Source organism: Excalfactoria chinensis, chromosome Z (assembly GCF_039878825.1).
Source record: "Excalfactoria chinensis isolate bCotChi1 chromosome Z, bCotChi1.hap2, whole genome shotgun sequence".
NCBI lineage: Eukaryota > Metazoa > Chordata > Aves > Galliformes > Phasianidae > Excalfactoria > Excalfactoria chinensis.
The window spans coordinates 73615024-73634404 of NC_092857.1; the positions used below are offsets into that span (position 1 = coordinate 73615024).

Genomic DNA, 19381 nt, shown 5'->3' on the forward strand with positions numbered 1-19381 from the left:
TGAGAATGTCAGCAGATGATGAATATAAAACAAATGCAAATCCTGAACGGTCCTTTCATTCTAGAAGACATTTCACCACATGGCATGCAGAATAATCACTTTCATGCTTGGAGGCTCGACTGTCTTTAAGGTCATTACATTATTGCTACTTTGGCAAAAAAAGTACTTCCCGGCTGTGTAATCACTCAACCCTTTCAATCAGCATGTAATTACTTCTGTTCCAAAACAAATAAAAACTGGGCCAACAGCCCTCAAAGGTAATGCTGTTATACTTCCAGCGAGCTACCCGTTACATCACATTTCCCATACACACTCATAATCTTGAGGAGCAATACACTGTAAACCTACGTTTTCATTTTACCGCACTGAAACTTCTAAATGCAGCTATTTAGCACACATTATTAGTCCCAATAAGCAAGTAGTTTCTTCAAACAGAATTCCAACAGCTCAAGACAATCTTGTTTTTTCCATTTTTGCTGTGCAAGCTCAAAAATTTCAAGAAATAGTGCCTTCAGCTCCTTCCACAGAATTTTCCAGTGTTGCAGACTCATGTTGAGCTGAATGAATCCTCCTATTTCCATAACTTCTCTATTTATTTCTCAAATGTTTACAACTGTCAAGGATTTTCACTTGAAAAATGATCCGAATAGGAAAAAGAGTGGAGAAGTGAAAATGGTTTTGCATTTCACTTCTCTATGATACGCAATCAGAAAAAGATACAGTTGCAGTTATAAAAGTAAAAGCAGTAAAGCATAACAGCTGATGCTTTTCATTTTAAGAAATATCAGAAATGTCATTTTATTCTAACTTTGCCATGCAATTCTGAGTTTCTCTTCAGAGCAAATACACAGAAACAGCTCTTCCATTTGTAATATGTGATTAGCTGTCAGTCTTTAACATAAGCAATTACCATTATTTACATAACACTAAACACATTTTAACACATAAGCAAAAGGAGTAATGGAAGACTGCTCAGTACTGGAGATGCTAACCAACTGGTATTGCAGGCAGCCTGCTTTGCCTTCATTATTCCCTGCACTGAGCTGTTCCCTCCTCAGCCTTCAAGAGGCTTTCCCACCCTATCTCCTCTCATGTCTGAATGTCCCTCAGTTCCTCTGGCACCTTAATCCCTCCTTTCTATACCGCTGTTCCATGCATGCTTTGAGGCTCTGGATCATTGCCTGCCTCCCGGGCATTCCATGCATGCCTGGAAAGTATTTCTGAAAATTATATCATGGAAATTCTGACATCAGTAATTTGACATTCTTTTATTCAGTATCAAACCCACCACGCTTTGAGAACCTCTTGTTACAGTACTTTCTTTCTTTCATTTTCTTCAAGGAAAACATAAAAAACAAGACTAGCTCAAACATTTTCCCCTGCTGTTCCCATTACAGCTCATGCGCCATTAAAAATCTATGCATATAACTTAAATATTCATTTAAAATAAGAACAGAAGTTCAGGGTTGCATGTGCTTTTACATACACTGCGTCATATTCTGGCAATGAAAGAATACAGCTGCATGTATACAAAGCTTCATGCATTGAATCATCGCTATTCTAGGAATATCTGGGCTGAAAAAATCTGCTTCCCCACCCATGTTTCTGTCCATTTATGCTCTTGTAAGTGTGTTCATTGTGACTACGCTACCTGGATATTAAAAACCAAACACTGGTTAGAAAAATGTGAACTGACTGCTGTCCGATTTCTGTTGACAGCAACATGCCCATCCACATTCTGCTCTGACAAGCCAAATGGTTGAAATGAACTAATTCCAGTCAAAAGCAATCGGTTTTGAGACTTAGTCTTTCTTAATGATCAAAGCTTAAGAGATCCTTTGCTCAGTAAAACAAAATTTGACAGAAGGCAGTTTTTTCATTTCAGGAGCGTATGACACCACAATGAGAAACTGCCAAAGCTGCTTTTGTTTCATGACAATACACAACATGAAAAATATTGTTTTGAGAAAGGACAAAACACAGACAGTAACTAACCTGATATCACTGCATGTGCTGCTCTGGCGTTGGATATAGTACCAACTTTGTCTAGTCTATCTCCTTACCTTCAAATGGTGACCCTGCTGCAGCAAGCAGGTGGCAGCCTAGCTTGAATGAAAAGGGGTTAATGGAGGAGACAGAAGTGAAACCAGATTTGGGAAGGAAATGGGCAGAGTGTGGCATAAAGAGCGACTGAATTCTCCCACTGGGCAACTGGGAAGACATTGGCACTGGTTGGGCTAACAGACAGAAGGAGAATTAGTGGAGAAGTCAATGGGAAAGAGTGGAGAAAGATTTGTTAAAAAAAAAACAGACAATTTTGTATTGACAAAACCTTGGCTGCAGCTGGATCAGTAGGTTCTAGACTCCAAAACGGATAAGATTATACAATGCAAAGCATTTCATTTATGTAAAAAAAAACATTTATATACTATAAACCCATTAATATGAAAAATAGTCACATGCATAATTACATAGTTTTATATATATGTAAATTAATGTCTGTCTATACATACATAAGTCATGCTAAACAGCTCATAGTTTAAGAAATTGAATTTGGAAGATGAGAAGCCTTCAGAACAAAAAACAAAACAGTAACAACCAATAACAACTCACACAGAGAAAGTTTTTATGCCTGAATGTGATATTCATCGCTGAATGCAAAACTCTACATCAGTACTGTTAGAAAGACCACAGACATTCCTGTTTGAAGTTAACATCTGGTATTTGACATGGAAAAATCTCAGGAAGCAGTGGTTTCATATATTCAGTGCAACTTCCATTCAACCAGAATCAAAATGCTGGAGACGGAAGGAATTCAGCACTGCAACACTGATTCCCAGCATCACTCCATTTCTACTAAGAAGTGTAAATCAGTGCAACACATTGCCAAAGAACAAATGATGTTGGCAGATGCAGCTATTACATAAAGAAATCAGTAACAGTTATGCAAATCACTGTCTGTACTTCCATACTGAAATAAGAAAGGATCTGCAATATAATGCCTAAGGTGGAGAACAACTACTCTGCATAAACACTGCTGAGGAATGGAACCATCTTCATATGCATGAGGCAATGTGTATTCACGCTAAAGCAAAAATGGGTAACAATGATTTTGGGTTGACCATATCTTTACTTAAAAGCAATAAAAAAAAAAGGAGAGAAGCATTATTGGATAATCATTAAGTCTTTATAAACAGATTAAATCATCATTAGTTTACTCCTAATATAATTACACATTGATTGTCTACACACGATTTCTAATTTCAAGAGTGCTAACAACCAGAATTAAGGGTTTTTTCGTATATATATATATATATGTATATATATGTATATATATATATATATATATATATATTTATATATGTATGTACGTGTGTGTGTACATACATACATACATACATACATATATATACATTTTCCTTTAATATATATATATATAAATATATATATATATATATTAAAGGGAAATGTTCATGGTTCCCTCAAGAACAGCATCTGTTTTCCTACAAGGTTGCCAAAATCAAACCACAGAACAGCTAAGTGCAAGGAATTAATGATAAGTGTATTACGGAAAGCCGATGAACCATCACATCAGTATTACACAAAAGACTGATTCATACAGTAGTCCTTTCTCTATGCTTTATGGATTGCAAGCAAAATATTTTCATAAGCAAAGAATGTTAAAAATCCACCTATGTAATTATCTAGTTATGCTGCTGTTAAAGGCACTAGCACCAGCAACAGAAGTTTTATATCAATAAATCTATCCTAACCAGACTGTTTTTGTAGCTAAAAGAATACTTGGGGGGAGGGGGGTAAGGCAGGGTGGAAAAGAGAGAAAGGAGGGGACTGTGGAAAAATCCCCCAGAGCCCAAATGAAAGACAGCAACTATTCTGTGCTTGATCCAAAGCCTTTGAAGTTAACAGAAAGCCTTCAATTAAACGGCACAGGACTATGCATCAGGCCCTGTCCATGATTTAATGTGTTTCCTCAGATTAAATCCACAGAGAACAGTGACATATTAAAATATATTTTCCATAAGAAAGGATATTTAAAAAAAATGAATAAATTAAAACCAAGATAAAACATGTACAGTTATTAACTCAAATAGAATCCTTTCTGTTTTTCAGTGACAGAAAACACAGATGTGACTGTCCCTCCTTGGATGCAGCTATTTAGTTGAAATTCTACCTGATTTAGAATTGCTGTCTTCCCTTCTTTCTATGTCACAAAGCTGAAAAGTACTAGAACCATCTTTAAAATTTCCTGCTAAGGAAATCTATGTTTTTAAAGGTAAGAGTATTTTTTAGCTTAAATGTTATTGTTGTGCCACCATACCCTACTCATGTCTTGTGATCCAAGATTACCATTTACTGATACAATCTGAGGAACCTCATGCTCCAAGTAAGTACTCAGTGACCGTGCTACTGTAAATTTAATATATCAATTAGGGATATTCAATTTACAGCATTACGATTGCTAAGTTAATACCTCTAATATCATGGCCTTTCATAAAATGCTTTCAACAGACTACATTTTCATAGTAAAATCTACAAAGAATACAAAGCAACACAAGCATTGTGACTACCCTACCCTTACTCTTTTTTGGTTGCTGATGAGACACATGTCAAGGGATGGGACACCAATTCATACAGGCCATGGATATTAAATTCACTCACCTTCAAAATAACATCCCAAAGTTTAACTGTAGCATTACAGCCTTGAAGCATCCACTAAAATATCTACACCAAGACATCATGAACGTCATTCCTGCATAACCATGTTAAGTACAGTACTCTCATCAGGCAACCTAGACTGTCTGAGATCAATATCATACCATATACCATTCTGCTCAGCTGAATTCTGGCACATCTGCCTATGACCATGCATAAGGCACCTATTCTATGAGGGCTGCTCCAAAAGAAATGCCTGCTGTTTTATGGATGTTGGCTCACTACCTCAGAGGCAGATGTTGGTGGTATGGCAGTAGAGGTTGCACCTCCTCACCAGTATTCCATTCCATGTTGTTGCTGTGTGACAGATGGCAGAAGAGAGGCAGTCTGACAGGATCCCAGAACAGTTCAGGGGCACAATAAACCCATTAAAATGCCACACAGATGGAAATCTGTTCAAAAAAATTAGACAGCAGATCTGCCATGTGTTCTTCAATATTAATGACTGGCAAAGGTGTTGGTTGCAGACAGCACAGAACCGCGTACAGCACCTGTGCAAAAGCTCAGTGAAAACCTGGAGAATAAAGGTTCCATTTTCAACAGCTGTGACTAAGCACCAACAATAAAGTCCAACCGCAGTCACATGGCAACATTTAATACAGTCTTTACAGCAGAGTTTACCATCTGTTAATAGCAATAGTGCCAGCTGCAACAGTATTAAAGATGGACGTAAAGAGTTTCAGCGGAGGTGCATGAAGGACAGCTCTGCCACTGCTTCTTCTCTTATATTATTGTGGCAAGCCCTATTTTATAAATGAAACCCAGAAAAACGTCTTCTTAAATAGAAAAGTATGCCTAACTTATTCTGGAAAAAAAAAAAAAAAATGGGGAAAAATAGTAATAGAAAATAAAATCTCAGTGGGCAGAAGGAATTAAACAAATATCTTGACTACACATCCACTACGCAAAACTAATATTCAGCATTCCACAGTGAATTAAAAGCAGATTGCCTTTTATCAGTGAAAACAAACCTATTTGGAAAATGAAAACAGCCACAGGATGTTTTGCTTCAAATATTTCAAAACTCAAGTTAATGAAAAGGTAAACAGTATGGTTGACTTCTTATGTGATCTATGGATACTGATGGAGATAGACTTTCTTTTTCCCCCCAAATATTTTAATAAATAACTGTGGGAAAAGATAAAATTATGCAGTGACATATTAACTTTTATTAAAGCACACAAAAGATACTCCTTTTAGCAGTGGGAATGCTACAGCCAGACAGTGGTTTCAGTGGCTCAGCTACCACTTGTTAAGAGAACTACAACAGCAGGGTTGAACTGTTAGTTTAAATCAGCATCAGAACTCATCCAAACACTTGGCTCTTGTTTGTTTGTTTGTTTTTAATGAGACTCATTCATTATAGACAGTGAGATTAAGTCTTTCGTACCACTGTAAAACCCTACTAGCAGCAGAAAGTGACACAAATAAGAACTTTAAGAAACAAAACAAGTCCCTCAAGACAGCTGTGTTATAAGTTTTCAATGATTATGGCAAAATAAAAGCTAATTTTAATTAAATTTGGAAAATATGCAGTCCGCCATGACTATGAAAACAAGAATCCTATTATCTAGGAGAATATATCCACGGCTAGGAGAATTGCACAGCCTTCTCATATCCTTTGCCATCCCTTGCTTATATTTGAAGAAATTCTATGAAAAGAAATGGATAGATGAAATAAACTGGTAAATTATCAATATTCCCTTCTATTTTCTTGGCAAGTGAAGCAGAACTGTCCTCTTAGACAACACAATTCCAAACATGTAAACCCATAAGCTCCTTCAAAACAATTGAATCAAGTATCTCATTTTGGGGCTTCTATGCTTCTTGAGAATGCAATCAGAACAAGGCTGATGCATTGAACATAAGATAGATAGCAGAAAGGTGTCCACCAATATCTGCCTCTGACGTCAAGGACCAACAATAATAAGATCCAAACTGTAACCTCTCTAGTACACTAACTTCATTTTGCTTCAGTGACATCCTGCTGCATTCTGTACTGATTTGGAGGAAAACCTACCATTAGTTTTACTGATATTTTTGATTCGGAGTTGCTTTGTAAGATCATTTCTGCTGCAAACTGCTTAAGAGGCTACTTTTTTCCTGCTCTTTCCAATGTTTTCACTTCATGCCTTACAGTTATCACTAGTCAGTTAATGTTTAGTCAGTGGACATCAGGAGAAACACTGTGTTGAAAAGGGCTGCATTAAAATTTCACCTTTATTTCAGGCTAATGTTCCTTTCACACAGACAAGCTTCTTGCTGCCTCTCAAATATTTAGAGCCTATTTTCAACTGCTGTTGAAAGCTTAGATTATTTACATTAACAAATCCATGTAAATGTACTAGAAAACATGACCAACCTATTTATAAAGACTATGCCTCCTGGTAGGCAATTCCTGTTGCTAGATATTAGCCCACCAGCCTTAATGAAAAGCCACTTGTGCTAAAATAGCTATACAATTTTTTGCAGACATGTCCTATTGGACTGATGTCTTTAGAAACAGAAGATTTATAGTTAAGGTCCAAAATAACATACATCACACACCATGCAAATGCAGATAATCCCACTCACATACATGCATAAGGTAAATACATCATCATAAGGGGCTCATGTCTTTTCTCACACTCATAGATACAGAGCAACAAAAACAGTCTTACCTTTCTGCAGACACTTTCGAAATTAAGTTCTTTCCTAAGTGCAAGTCTGGTAACTTGGTCTGGCTTTATTTCCTGTGGGTGAAAGACATCTTTATTCTTTTCATGATCAGACTATTATATTCTAAGGCTTATCTTCCTTTTAAGTACTATAAGTTCCTGGCATCGTCCGCTGACTTCTTAAAGGGAGAAGATCAGTTGTTATATATAGAAATTTCTGTTGCTGTTTATGCAAATGTTATGTTTTCTTATTGACATACACAAATACATCGCATTAAGGCCATAAAATTGAAGTTGAAAAGTAAAACAACAACCGAAGAAAACAACAAAGAGCCCCCCTCCTCCCTTTTGTGAAGATAACGAAGATGCAATTTTAAAATACATACTGCATATCAACCGCATTACAAAATGATCTGTTAACCTTATCAGTAAAGTACACTAAGTATTGGCTTTTTCTTCCTAGGTCATTGCATCTAATAAATCATGTAGCACACCAGTTGTTTGCCAGATGGCGACTTTAAAAGCGGTTTAACTACTGTTACTCAGATCCCAAATAACTTCCATGTATCCACAGTTTGGAAAACATTGTACAAAGACAGCTAGTTATTCTGATAGTCGTTGTCTACATCTAGTTTGTATCAGAGCTGCCAGTTTCAACGTGAAGAAAATCATCTGCAATCTGAATTTGTGAAACTCCACAGAAGTATATGCCCTAAGTCAAATCCATAGTAAACTGCAACACTTGTGGTCAATTAAGATATTTGTGTCAATATTTGTTAATGTCAGAAGAGCTTCCTCATGCTGAGATCGAAATGTCTGCGAATTCACCTCCCATAGGTACCCAACCACTTGGCACACAGAACCCAGACTGGAAAAACACCGGTGAATGTAGGAAACAATCTTAGGCTGGCAGATGGACAGACTGGATGACCTAATAGAATCTAGAGATGGAAAAGACCTATGATTCAGTTTTCCATGACTTTCAAAAGTGTTTTACAGATGGTGAAAGTAGGACATGGTGGTTAAGTCTTATAGTCAGAGTTGGCTGGAAGTTGTGAATGAAGAGCTGGAACCCCATACTGGTTCATTAAATCTAGGTGTTTCTTTAAAATAAAGGAGAATCTATATAATAATTTTTATGATCTTCATTCTACCTCCAACCACAAAGGAAAAAATGTGCCTTTTTTTTATTTTTTTTTTTTTTATTTTTTTATTTTTAAAAGGATTTAAATGCAGCATTCTCTTTTAATGGGAAGCAAGATAAGCTTCAGCCATACCTGCAAGTCCATCACCCCAGTCCCACCAGCAACTGTGCACAAGACACATGTATCCTCACTCTCACTGCAGCTGGCTGCTGGAACACATTCTGTCCCTTACTCCAGTGGCTGGAGCACAGAGCTTCAGCTGCTCCCTGCACCAATGGCACAGGTTTGGGGTCCTGCATCCACATCCAGGTCTGACTCCATTTGCTGGCCCTGTATCTACTCATGGCTGTCCCAGCAGTAGCTGTTACTGCTGTGCTTCATGCTGTGCATTCACACGCACTATCCACTTGCACAACAATGTCTACCAGCTATGGCATTGGTGTAATTGGTGCAGGCCATAGGCAGACAGCAGATTCTATCATAAATCTAGGGTTTCATCTCTTTCCTACAAGCGGAAAGGCACTTAGCAAGCAGGGGAGGTGAACCTTTCAATGGTTATTTTTTAATCATCCCTCAAGAGGATGATGGGTAGCCAATGGGTTGATTCCAGACTGTGTTCCACCACACCATCCATCATGAAGCCCCTTAAGAGAGAAGGACCTGTGCAGGGGAGGGATCTGATGGCTGACACACACATCATGAAGCATAGTGGTACTCTCATCCCCCTGCTGCTCAAGCCAAGATAATGACCTCCACATGGGGCAGCAACAACAGGTCCCCTAAGTGAGCCTGTCAGTCAGCTCAACCTTGTTGTGGCTGTGGAAGATGAACAGGACTTGACCTGAGATTAAGCTGAATAAAAATGATGTGAAAAATGACTGAACACAAGGAAAATTGCTGGATGTGACAGATAATGAAAGAAGGTGGCAACATGGTTGATTCTACAGATATTTAAGGGAGAGTTATGTGAAAACCAGATAAACTTCAGAGGAAGAAAAAGTTCTGGGTGTCTCCTGGGGAGGAAATCTTACACTGCTGGTGGTACGTATGGAGATGTACCAGCAATAGCCCATAAAGTCACATCTATCTACAAAGTCACATCAAAACAACCAAATTTGGGTGTGGTACAACAAAACTGGCAACACTGGGAAAAACAAATTACGGGTAGGCAAATACTAGACTGGGATGGAAAAAGGGATAGCCGGAGGCAAGGAAAGGCTGGACTATGAAATGGGCAGATGGGACAATGCAGCACGCAGCCAGGCAGCTGAGCACTGCTGTGGGGCAGCCCTGCTGCTGCACGTCCAGCACTGCAGGCAGCCATTTCACCCTATTGCCTATGGGAATGTAACAAAGGCTGCTCTTCTGCTTTTGGGTTGGTTTGTTTTTTTTTTTGTTTTTCAACAATGTAGTTATTTACATAAACCGGAACTGTCTTATATGGTAAAATAAGACCAGACCGTATGGAAGTCAAGAACAAATGGCATATCAATACTGGTAATAGTTACGCAGGTTACTCTTTATCAAAGTGATAGTGAGAAGGATATATGCTTTAACCTAAAGCAAGTGGAAATGTGACTTATAGAATAGCCAGGGAGGACAGAAAGAAAACTCCAGCCTTGTCATATGAGGCTTTGACACAACTCAGAAATGCAACGTTATTCACACCACATGTGCTCTCAGCTATGCTGTCTAAGGCAACTTCAGATGACTCAGAAGAACAGTTTGCCAGTGGCTTTGCCTGTGAAAACAATTTAGGAGTATCAGTCCTCACACTAATAAAAATTTTACCTATCATCCAGAGACAATTTTGTTTCGACCAGTATTTTCCTTTTACCTTTATCAGTTCAATCATTTTCCTCACCATTTGTTTCAATTTTTCTTAACCATGCAAGCAGTAAGCCTCTCCGTATGAAATCACGCCATATGTACCTTCTTTACAGGACAATTTTGGTGTCTTTTTTCTTTTTTACATTTAAAGAATTTCTCTAAAATAATAAGTAACCGAGTCAGGACATATACAGATTGCTAACGCAACAGCCGTGCCTAATAATCACATATTTCTGATGAAACTTCAACTGTACTTTGTTACTCATCACTGAACTTAGATCTATTGAGACATCATCTTCCTTACCCTTGAATGAGTGTTCGAGGCTACTTTCTCATGAGCAAGTTTCATATGTGTTTCTTTAGCCCTCAGCCTCATTTTGTTGCTTCCTGTAATTTTTCTAAGTTCTTTAGTAAGGATAAAGAGGCAGAAAATAACCACTGCCAAGCAGATCTTCAGACCCTTTTTTGTATAATCTAATGAATACATGGCTTCCAGTCATAAGCAAATTTTTCTCTTTTCAAAGTCTCTGGAAGTTCAGTATTATAGTTAGTATTCAGAGCATAAGTATTCTTTGACTCCTTGTAAAACACAACCACTGTGAAGCATGTGTTTGCTTACATAAAACCAGATAATGCACAACAGAATATCTTCCGAAGAGTAAAAGAAATCCGCTCTGGTTCCCTACAAGGATTACATGCATTTAAAAATACATTTAATCCATGATCTGAGTATGAGTTTGCTTGAACTGTGAAGGCCTACTGTAAAGAAATGCAATGCTGTTATTGGTTACAGCAGATTGATTGTGAAGAAAAAGTGATGCGAGATTAGCAAATTTTACTGAGACCTTACAAGAAAGAAATGGGCAGTTGCAATGACCCAATCATATGTACACATGGAAATATCTACAATATCTCTATATAATTTTCCAGCAGGCAAGAACAAAAGCACTTTCTTTCTGATAGTAGTTACCACCCAACTACAAAGTAGTCATCAAATTACCTCTCGCACGCCCTTTTGAGTAACTACATTAACTACACTTTACTAGTAAGGAATGAAAATTTGCCTTTTTTTCTTTTCTTTTCCTTTCCTTTTTTTGTTCTTATTTTCTTCTTCCGATTTAGGAAAGGGGTAAAATGGGCCACGGTTTCTCTCTTGGCAATATCATACTGGAGAAGGGGACTCTCATTCTGGACAAAGAGCTCGTAGCCTTCCTGACTCCTGGAAATTTAAGCTTTCACTTGGCTTTAGCTTTTTCCTCAGCGGAATCCTGGCAATCCAGGTTACACGCATCTTTATCCATGACATTTAAATTACATAAAATCCTTCCAGAGAAGCATATGGAAATTTGCAACAGATCAGTAACTGTGACTTGGTGTTAGGTAAGCTCACAGCGTGTTATTCACTGTCTGTTCCCAACCACAACTTTTGGAGTCAAACTTTTGACAGCTGAAGACCCACTCTCAGGTAAACTGAGCTTTCTGCTTGGTTCACAGCTACACTTAACTCAGAACACCCACTTGCCTGCTCCAGCTGAAGGACACCGAAGGAATGCCTGAATGATGCAACCACACCATTTGCTTTACTTGATGCTAAGAAACAGACTGGATAATCATTAAAATATTTCTGTCCAAAACTGACAAAAAAAAATTAGGTTGATTTCTACTAGGTGAATCAATACAGTAGCAGCACCCCGGTACTACAAATTCTATTACTAGCAGCCATGAAAAATATCCAGTCCTAATGTCCACGTGTTTCTATTAAAAATACAGCGCAGTTTGAAATGATAATAAATAATAAAATTAATTTTTCTATCAGGAATTCAACCTGGAATTTCACTCTTTCCATTCTAAAAAGGTCTGCCATCATCTTCTATTGCAGCAGACTGCAAACAGACACTTTCCTCACTTCTTTATACACGTGGAAGAAAAAGCATTGTGCTGGAATTACCAAATATTGTTGAGGAGGTACGAGGTTTTCAATCCACAAGTGAGAATCCCACGAGGTATTCTAACAGTCTGATTGGAGGTAGACAGAAACATATGGAGTCTAGGATGGCACTGTCACTATCATACCTGTCACAGGCCCAAATCTGAATATTAAGAAAATTAAGATGGTATTCTGGCTTCTAAGTCTCTTGTGCAGAATAACTGCCCTTCAAAAATATCTACATATCTCATATCATATATGTGGTAAAATATATTTTAAAGCAGTCTTTTGGGAAAAAAAACAGAACAAAACCCATGTCCAATCGCAGATGTGTCAGTTCCACAGCCCACGCAAGCTGTGCCAACTACACATTCATAAAATGATTAAGTAAAGAAAACAAAAGACATGATATGCTCAGTCTACTCACACTACGTTCAAGATCTCTCTGCCTTTCTCCTGGCAACTTGCCTCCTCAACAAGACAACACTAAGGGCTTCCAATGCTTGTGCATGTTCACTCTACAGCCTGCGTCCAGCACTCAGAGCAAATGAGGGTGTCTACTCAGCAGCCCCTGCCACTGTCTGCTCATCTCACTGTCATCACAACCTTGTTCTTAAAATTACAGATGGAGATGGGATGTGCTGCAAGTATTCAGGGCTTATAGAAATACACAGTACACTACTGGTCATTAAGAGAAACTATAAAGGATAATAACAAAACATTATGGGGTGACTGTTTTTTTTAGAGAGTGGATTCTCCATCATTTTCGTTTAGTATAAAGTAATACACTGACAAAGTAAAGACTGAATGTTTGAGGCACGTGTGCACTCAAAGTTCGTACAGACAAGGCAAAGAAACCAGCACAACTGCAATGCATTCCTTTTTATGAACTAAAATGACAGTTCACATGACAGTGAGAGATATACAATAGGAATTTACAGTGAAGTAGCAATGCAATGCATGTTGTACAGACTCCTCATTGCTATATTGCCTTAAGAATATGTACCAATACTGATAGAACAAATGCTGTTGTCATGAAGGATGCAGCATTTTAATAAGATATTCCACCAAATTAAACTTCTGCTCAACTTACAGGCAATGTGGTCTGGTAAAGGCTGAAAGAAAATGGATGCACAGATTGAGTTTTCCACAGAAAGCAAATTTTACTGTAAATACTCGAATCTTAAAGAACAGACAGCTACAAGAAAGCAAAACCACAACAGAAAGAGAATCTCACAGAAGAATGTTTTGTTCAACCAGCATAACCAACAAAGTCTTCCCCCACAGTCTGACTGGGTGACCTGATGCTACATCATCACATACCGAACCCAGAGGTTTCATCCAGTAAAAATGAACACATTTTATCTCTAACTGCAGACAAATTAAACAATTTATAATTTAAATATGCTCCCCTGTGCCATTACGACTGAAGATTGTTATTACGCCCTACAATAATTTCAGTATTTTTCACTTCTCCAACATCCAGATTTCAAACAAAAGGAAAGGAAGAAAAAGATTAAAAGGAAAAGGCTTTACATTTGCTAATTCTCCTGAAGTGCTTACTCAAAGAAACACCACATTTTTCAATATGACTTTGCATTCTTTGCCAATTGCCTTACATTTCTGATTTTTTACACTGAAAGTTATTTTGCCTTTCAAAGTAACAGAATGAAAGAAGTGACCAGAGGAAATGATCAGAATGAAATAGAACCTCCCCAGAAGAACAGCAGCTACTGCAGTCTCTGTTTAGATTAATACATGGCAGTCAGTTTTGATGAGAATTAATTCTCACTAACCTGTTAAAAAACGCACTCCAAAACTATAGTTAATCACTGGGAATGTAAGCATGTATTTCAAGAGGAACTAGCCTAGCAATTGTTCTTTTTGTAATCTATACTGGTGTCAGGTTTTTGCTGGCACCAATTTTAAACATTACTAAATGTCTACAGTATTGCTGTCTCAGTTTAGATCCAAGTGAAATTCAATGTCAACCTGTGAGTTTTTATCTAGGTTCCACACTAAGATTCTTTCAAGCTTTCTGCTCTTAGTGCTATCTAAAAAAATAATGCTACTAAAATTCTCATCAAACCAAACTCATTATTACTGTAAATGGAATTCTGTCCAAATTAATAATTTCCTCTACGTAAATATTCTGCTGTGCTAAATTCTGCTATTTTTTACAAGCTCTCTTAAAAGCAAACTGTGAACCCAAGGGATTGATGCTTAGCTATACAGCTTAATAAGAAAAGAAAACTTACCAACTCCCCAAAACAAGAGTTAACACAGCTAGCTTGTTTAAGCTGCTGTAAAATACCCAAATTTATTTGGCAAGTATAAGCTGCTCTTTTCTGCCACGTTTATAAACTAATTTAATATTTCAAGAGGTATGCGAGTCAAATGCCAGCAATTACATCAGTCTACAGAGATGAACACTGTGAACTCGGCATTTTATTTACTTAATTAGATTAAATGAATTGTTTAATTTTGGAGGTTCCCATTTGATTCAGTAGCCACATTCAGGGAGCAAGTCACTCCATAGCACAAAAAAGGATCAGAAAGTCCGTAATCTTGTGACAGCTTCAAAAGTGGTAGGCATTATGAGAGTAACTACAATGAGAAGGATTCAAAAAAGCCATACAGAAAGGGAAAAAACAAGCTCACCACATTATTCAATACAGAAAACATGATGATGCCAAAATGATCATTATTTGAATATTTTCTCCTTCAACATCTTTTGATTCTGAATGTCAGTGTTCACTTGGACTGGTACAAGCTGTAACTTCACTATGTACTGGAAATTTGTTCCACGCTGCTTTTCTATTATTAAAATAGCAACCACATGCAATTTCAGGGTTAACATACTTCCAAGCAGCCTTGTGTTGGCTGGAACTATCTTCAGTTTTGAATTACTATCCCTGGTATTCACGATTGCTGCCAACAGCACTTGTTGCCAGATGAACTGTTTTTGTAAAAACTGAAGAAAAACAGCAGTGCCTGCCAGAAGGGGACGCTACGTACAGCTAGCTGAAAGATGCCTTCCTTTCAGCTACACCTCTTTGCTCTGCCTGCCTGTAAGAGCAAAAAGCAGCCTGGAAGGATACGCTACAAAGTTCCTGCTGAAGACAGTGGCAGACAGATGGATGCCACTCAGCTCTACCTGCTTTTAAATAGAAATGGAAATTATTAGTGAAGGTAGAAGAGACCAAAGAGGTGTGGACGGAGATGGAAGAGCACAAATACAGAGAACCACGTACACAGCCCTTTTTCATCTACTTCCAGAGGACATGAAAAACATGAGTTCAGGGAACAGATGCAGTAGAGCAAGGAAAGACTTCCTTTTTCCACTCCCTTCCTCTCGGAGCAATACTCCTTCAATCACTTCTTAAAGCGTATAAGAAAGAAAACAAATTACCTTTGACCTTTCCTAGAGAATCTGAAACCTGCACAAGGTAAACCTCCTTTATAAAGAAAACAAAACCCAACAGCATAACAGAATAAGCTAATCATCACGTATTTCCTCAATCCCAGAAATCAAGGAAGAAATTAATAATATTGCAAGCCAATAACCGCATTACACATTCTTATCAGGCCTGTTCACTTCATTGCAGCATCTTTCATTAACGTGACAAATTTGGATAATTCTGCACATGTGCCATGGATGGAGGTGAAAAGAAGAGATCTGGCAACAAAACATTAAAATCAGGATTATTTTATTACCTACAGATTTCTAAATTGGCTGCTAGAAACCCCTGATCAAAAAGTGAGCATACAGTGTACGAAAGAGGTATCTGGCACAAGTACATAAACAGAGCAGACCTCCAACATCAGTCCTTCACCTTGTATCCTGGGGAATCCTATTCCAATTTTATTATATCTTACATAGATACTGAGTCATACCTCTGATCATCCTTCTCACTTTTCTTTGTATTTCTTTTAGTTTAACTTTACCCCCCCCCCCCACAACTGCAGTAGGAAGACTCACACAGTCTATGGGAAAATAACGGATTCAAAAGGAACAGACTGTCTTCTGCCTGAAGACACGAAATAACAATCCATCAACTTCACACAGCTATGTTAACTCCAAAATCCACCTTCTCACTGATAATAGCCAATTCAGACCCCAATGAAAACAAAGCATTAATTCACTACCATGCAATATTCATTCTCATGGAACCCAAAGAACAGCGCTGCTATCTTTCCAACACCATGATAGCTACTCGCACATGTCTGACTTCCACTTACACGTCCAACTTTTCTTTAGGAAAACAAGAATTCTTTTTTTTTTTTTTTAATTTAACAGAGACTTTGGTGTAAGATGGTCAAAGACTATTCAGAAACCTATGACTAGATATTGATTTGGTGGGCAATGTTTACTGCATGTACTGATATCTTAGAACTCCCACCCATTTGCAGGGCATTACTTTCATTTCCTAAATGCACAATTATTCTGCCTTATCCTATTCACCCACACACTCACTAAATCTTTTCCTTAACAGAAGTGCCAATGAGACTGTCCAGCACTGAAGTCATGTTTACATTACTATTGCATTCCCAGAACAGACTTTATGCATATTCTTTGTAAGCAGGAGGCAACCATGGGGGGAAATTACACACAAAAGCAATCAATTAGAATAAAAAATCATAGCAGCTGCAGCCACCATTCTGAACTAATTAGTTTCTCTGTGACTATAAAGAGATTTACGGTTGGCCTCCTGTTTCCCTCTATAGAAATAAGAAATTTCCCTCTAGAGGAAATAAGAATAAACCTTCACTACATTATTTAAGAAGAATTTCTTTTACAGCTGTGAAGAGATGTAATTTCTGTGTCAAAATATCTTCAGAAGCAGAGTCCCAGAAAGGACAGCTGATTAAGGGCACTGAGATTAGTGCCGGACTGAGTTTAGGATCGATCCACCACAATGACTAAACAGACTTACTGTCTCCGGGAGATACTCTTCTTAGCTGCTCTAGAAGAACAGCCTCAAATTTAAGTGAATTATGAAAAAAAAAAACAATGAAAGAAGTATATACTTGGAATATAGATACATGTTTTCAAAACGGGCACAAGAACACGCTGACGCTGCTCCAGTTATTTTGAATAACAGTAACAAGAAGTGTTTTGGTCTGCTGTCACTGCTCAATTTGCAAATAAATCAAGGCATATGGGTTTCATTAATTTGTTTTTGGTACTACTGCAAAGGTTGCATTTTTATCAAAGCAAGCAATAAAAATACTTATGTAGGACTCAGAAAGGAGATGGAGTCTCATCTGCGAGCCATATTGCTAAAAAAGTGAAAATAGCTTATTTTGCATCCTTACCAAAAAAAATCCCAACTACAAAATAGTAAAATTCTTACGCAAGACTTGGTAGGAAAAAGCTTCATCTGCAAGCCATGTTTTTAAGATAGTTGACAGAACTATTTAGAACCTACTTTAATATTTTCCTCACGTTGTCCCAAATCCAACAAAATGCTGTCTTTCTAATCTGTTTTCACTTTGTAACTAAGAACCTAACGTGAACGAGAAAAGGAACACATGATAGCTGCTTCTATTTAAGCATTTTGTCAATGATGGAGGCTTAAAATGAAGCCAGCGTTACATCAACCGTCTTTACGTTTAAGAAGTACAACCTAAACAAGTAGTTGATGTAAAAAAAAATAAATCATTATTTCTGTTATCACAATGAAATGCAAAAGTAGGAATGGCTGTCAGTTGTTTTTTGCATCCCAACTTGAAATTGTGTAGTGCGAGCTTCTTCCCCACGTTTTTCTCTCAATTTTCTTTTAAATAACTCAACATACTATTTTACGCTTGCAACCCAGCAAAAAACAAGAACTAAAAAAAAACAGCTTTCCATATAAAGATTGTTAGGTTTGCTTAGTTAAAATATCTTGACCTCCTGAGAAGGGGGGAAGAGCAGATATTAGTAGACTGACTAGCAGTTCTATTAAACATGAGATTGCTCACCTTCGTATCAACGTGATTGGAATTAATGTACAGGTGTAAACATGAAATACTATAAAGATTAGAATGAGACAGAATTGATGCCTCCGTTTCTGTGATGCTGGCCCCCAGTAGACATTGGTGGGATGGCAGTAGAGGTTGAATCTTCCCACCAGTATTTAATCATATGTTATTGCTGTGAGGCAGATGGCAGCAGAGGGGCAGTGTGGCAAAATGGCATCTGGCATGCAAGAACTGTTAAAGCAAAGGTGTGGAAATGAATGCCTTGTGGAAAAACTGCACCAACTGATATCTGTAAACACTTGCGGAATGTTTATGGAGACCAAGCAGTGGATGCTGGCACAGTGAGGTGGGAGGTGGTGCATTTCAGCACTGGTGACAAGGATGTGAAGGACAAGGCATGTTCCAGATGGTCATTCTTGCTGTCATACCATGAAATGTAAGCCTTAAGCTTAAATATTCAATAGAAGACAGGTTTTCCTTACATAAAACACTACGTAGTCATAGTGCATGGACCATTTCTGCAGGTGGTAACAAAAATAACCTGTTTCTGTACTCTGCAGACACAGACATTTCAAAAGCCCCTCTGACCTGTGTTTATGATGCACACATTGAAACTGCTGGATAATGGATAATGAAACTGCTGTTTGGATAATGGAAGTCTGCTGTAAGTTAAACCTTTGTAGACCAATAATCAATACCTTGTTAACCATTTCTATTCTGTTATTTCCTAAAAAACTGAAAAATACATTATCATGTTATGTAAAGAGTTCTATATACCATCTTAACAGAAACATACAGGTAGCCCAGGAAGGTTGTTCAGTGCATTCCACGTCTGTTTCCTTCCAGAGACATTTCTACACCCAGTATATATACAAAGCAGAGGGCATGGAGGTGTTTTAACTGATGTTGTAAGTTACCTAGAGTTAAGTGGGGTAAACCAAGTCCAACAACTGTTGTTAACTGTAGGAGCACAGGGAAAAAAAGTAGACTGAAAGAAAGCTTCTATCAACTTACGAAACTACTTGAAGGTTATGTGACCAGTACGGTCTTGAGTGCTGGCAGACACTAGGATGTCTGTATGAGCCAGCCCTGGAAGGAAAAGCACCATGTGGACAATGACT

The 19381-nt window shown here is 37.8% G+C and overlaps 1 protein-coding gene across 1 annotated transcript in view; it reads right to left on the reverse strand.

The window, feature by feature from the left end:
• The window catches only part of SRFBP1 (serum response factor binding protein 1), an 86294-nt gene that overhangs the window by 11848 nt on the left and 55065 nt on the right, over positions 1-19381 (reverse strand). The window contains exon 4 of the mRNA XM_072360346.1: positions 7395-7466. Coding sequence (XP_072216447.1) covers positions 7395-7466 — 72 coding nt within the window. The remainder of the gene's footprint in view (positions 1-7394; positions 7467-19381) is intronic.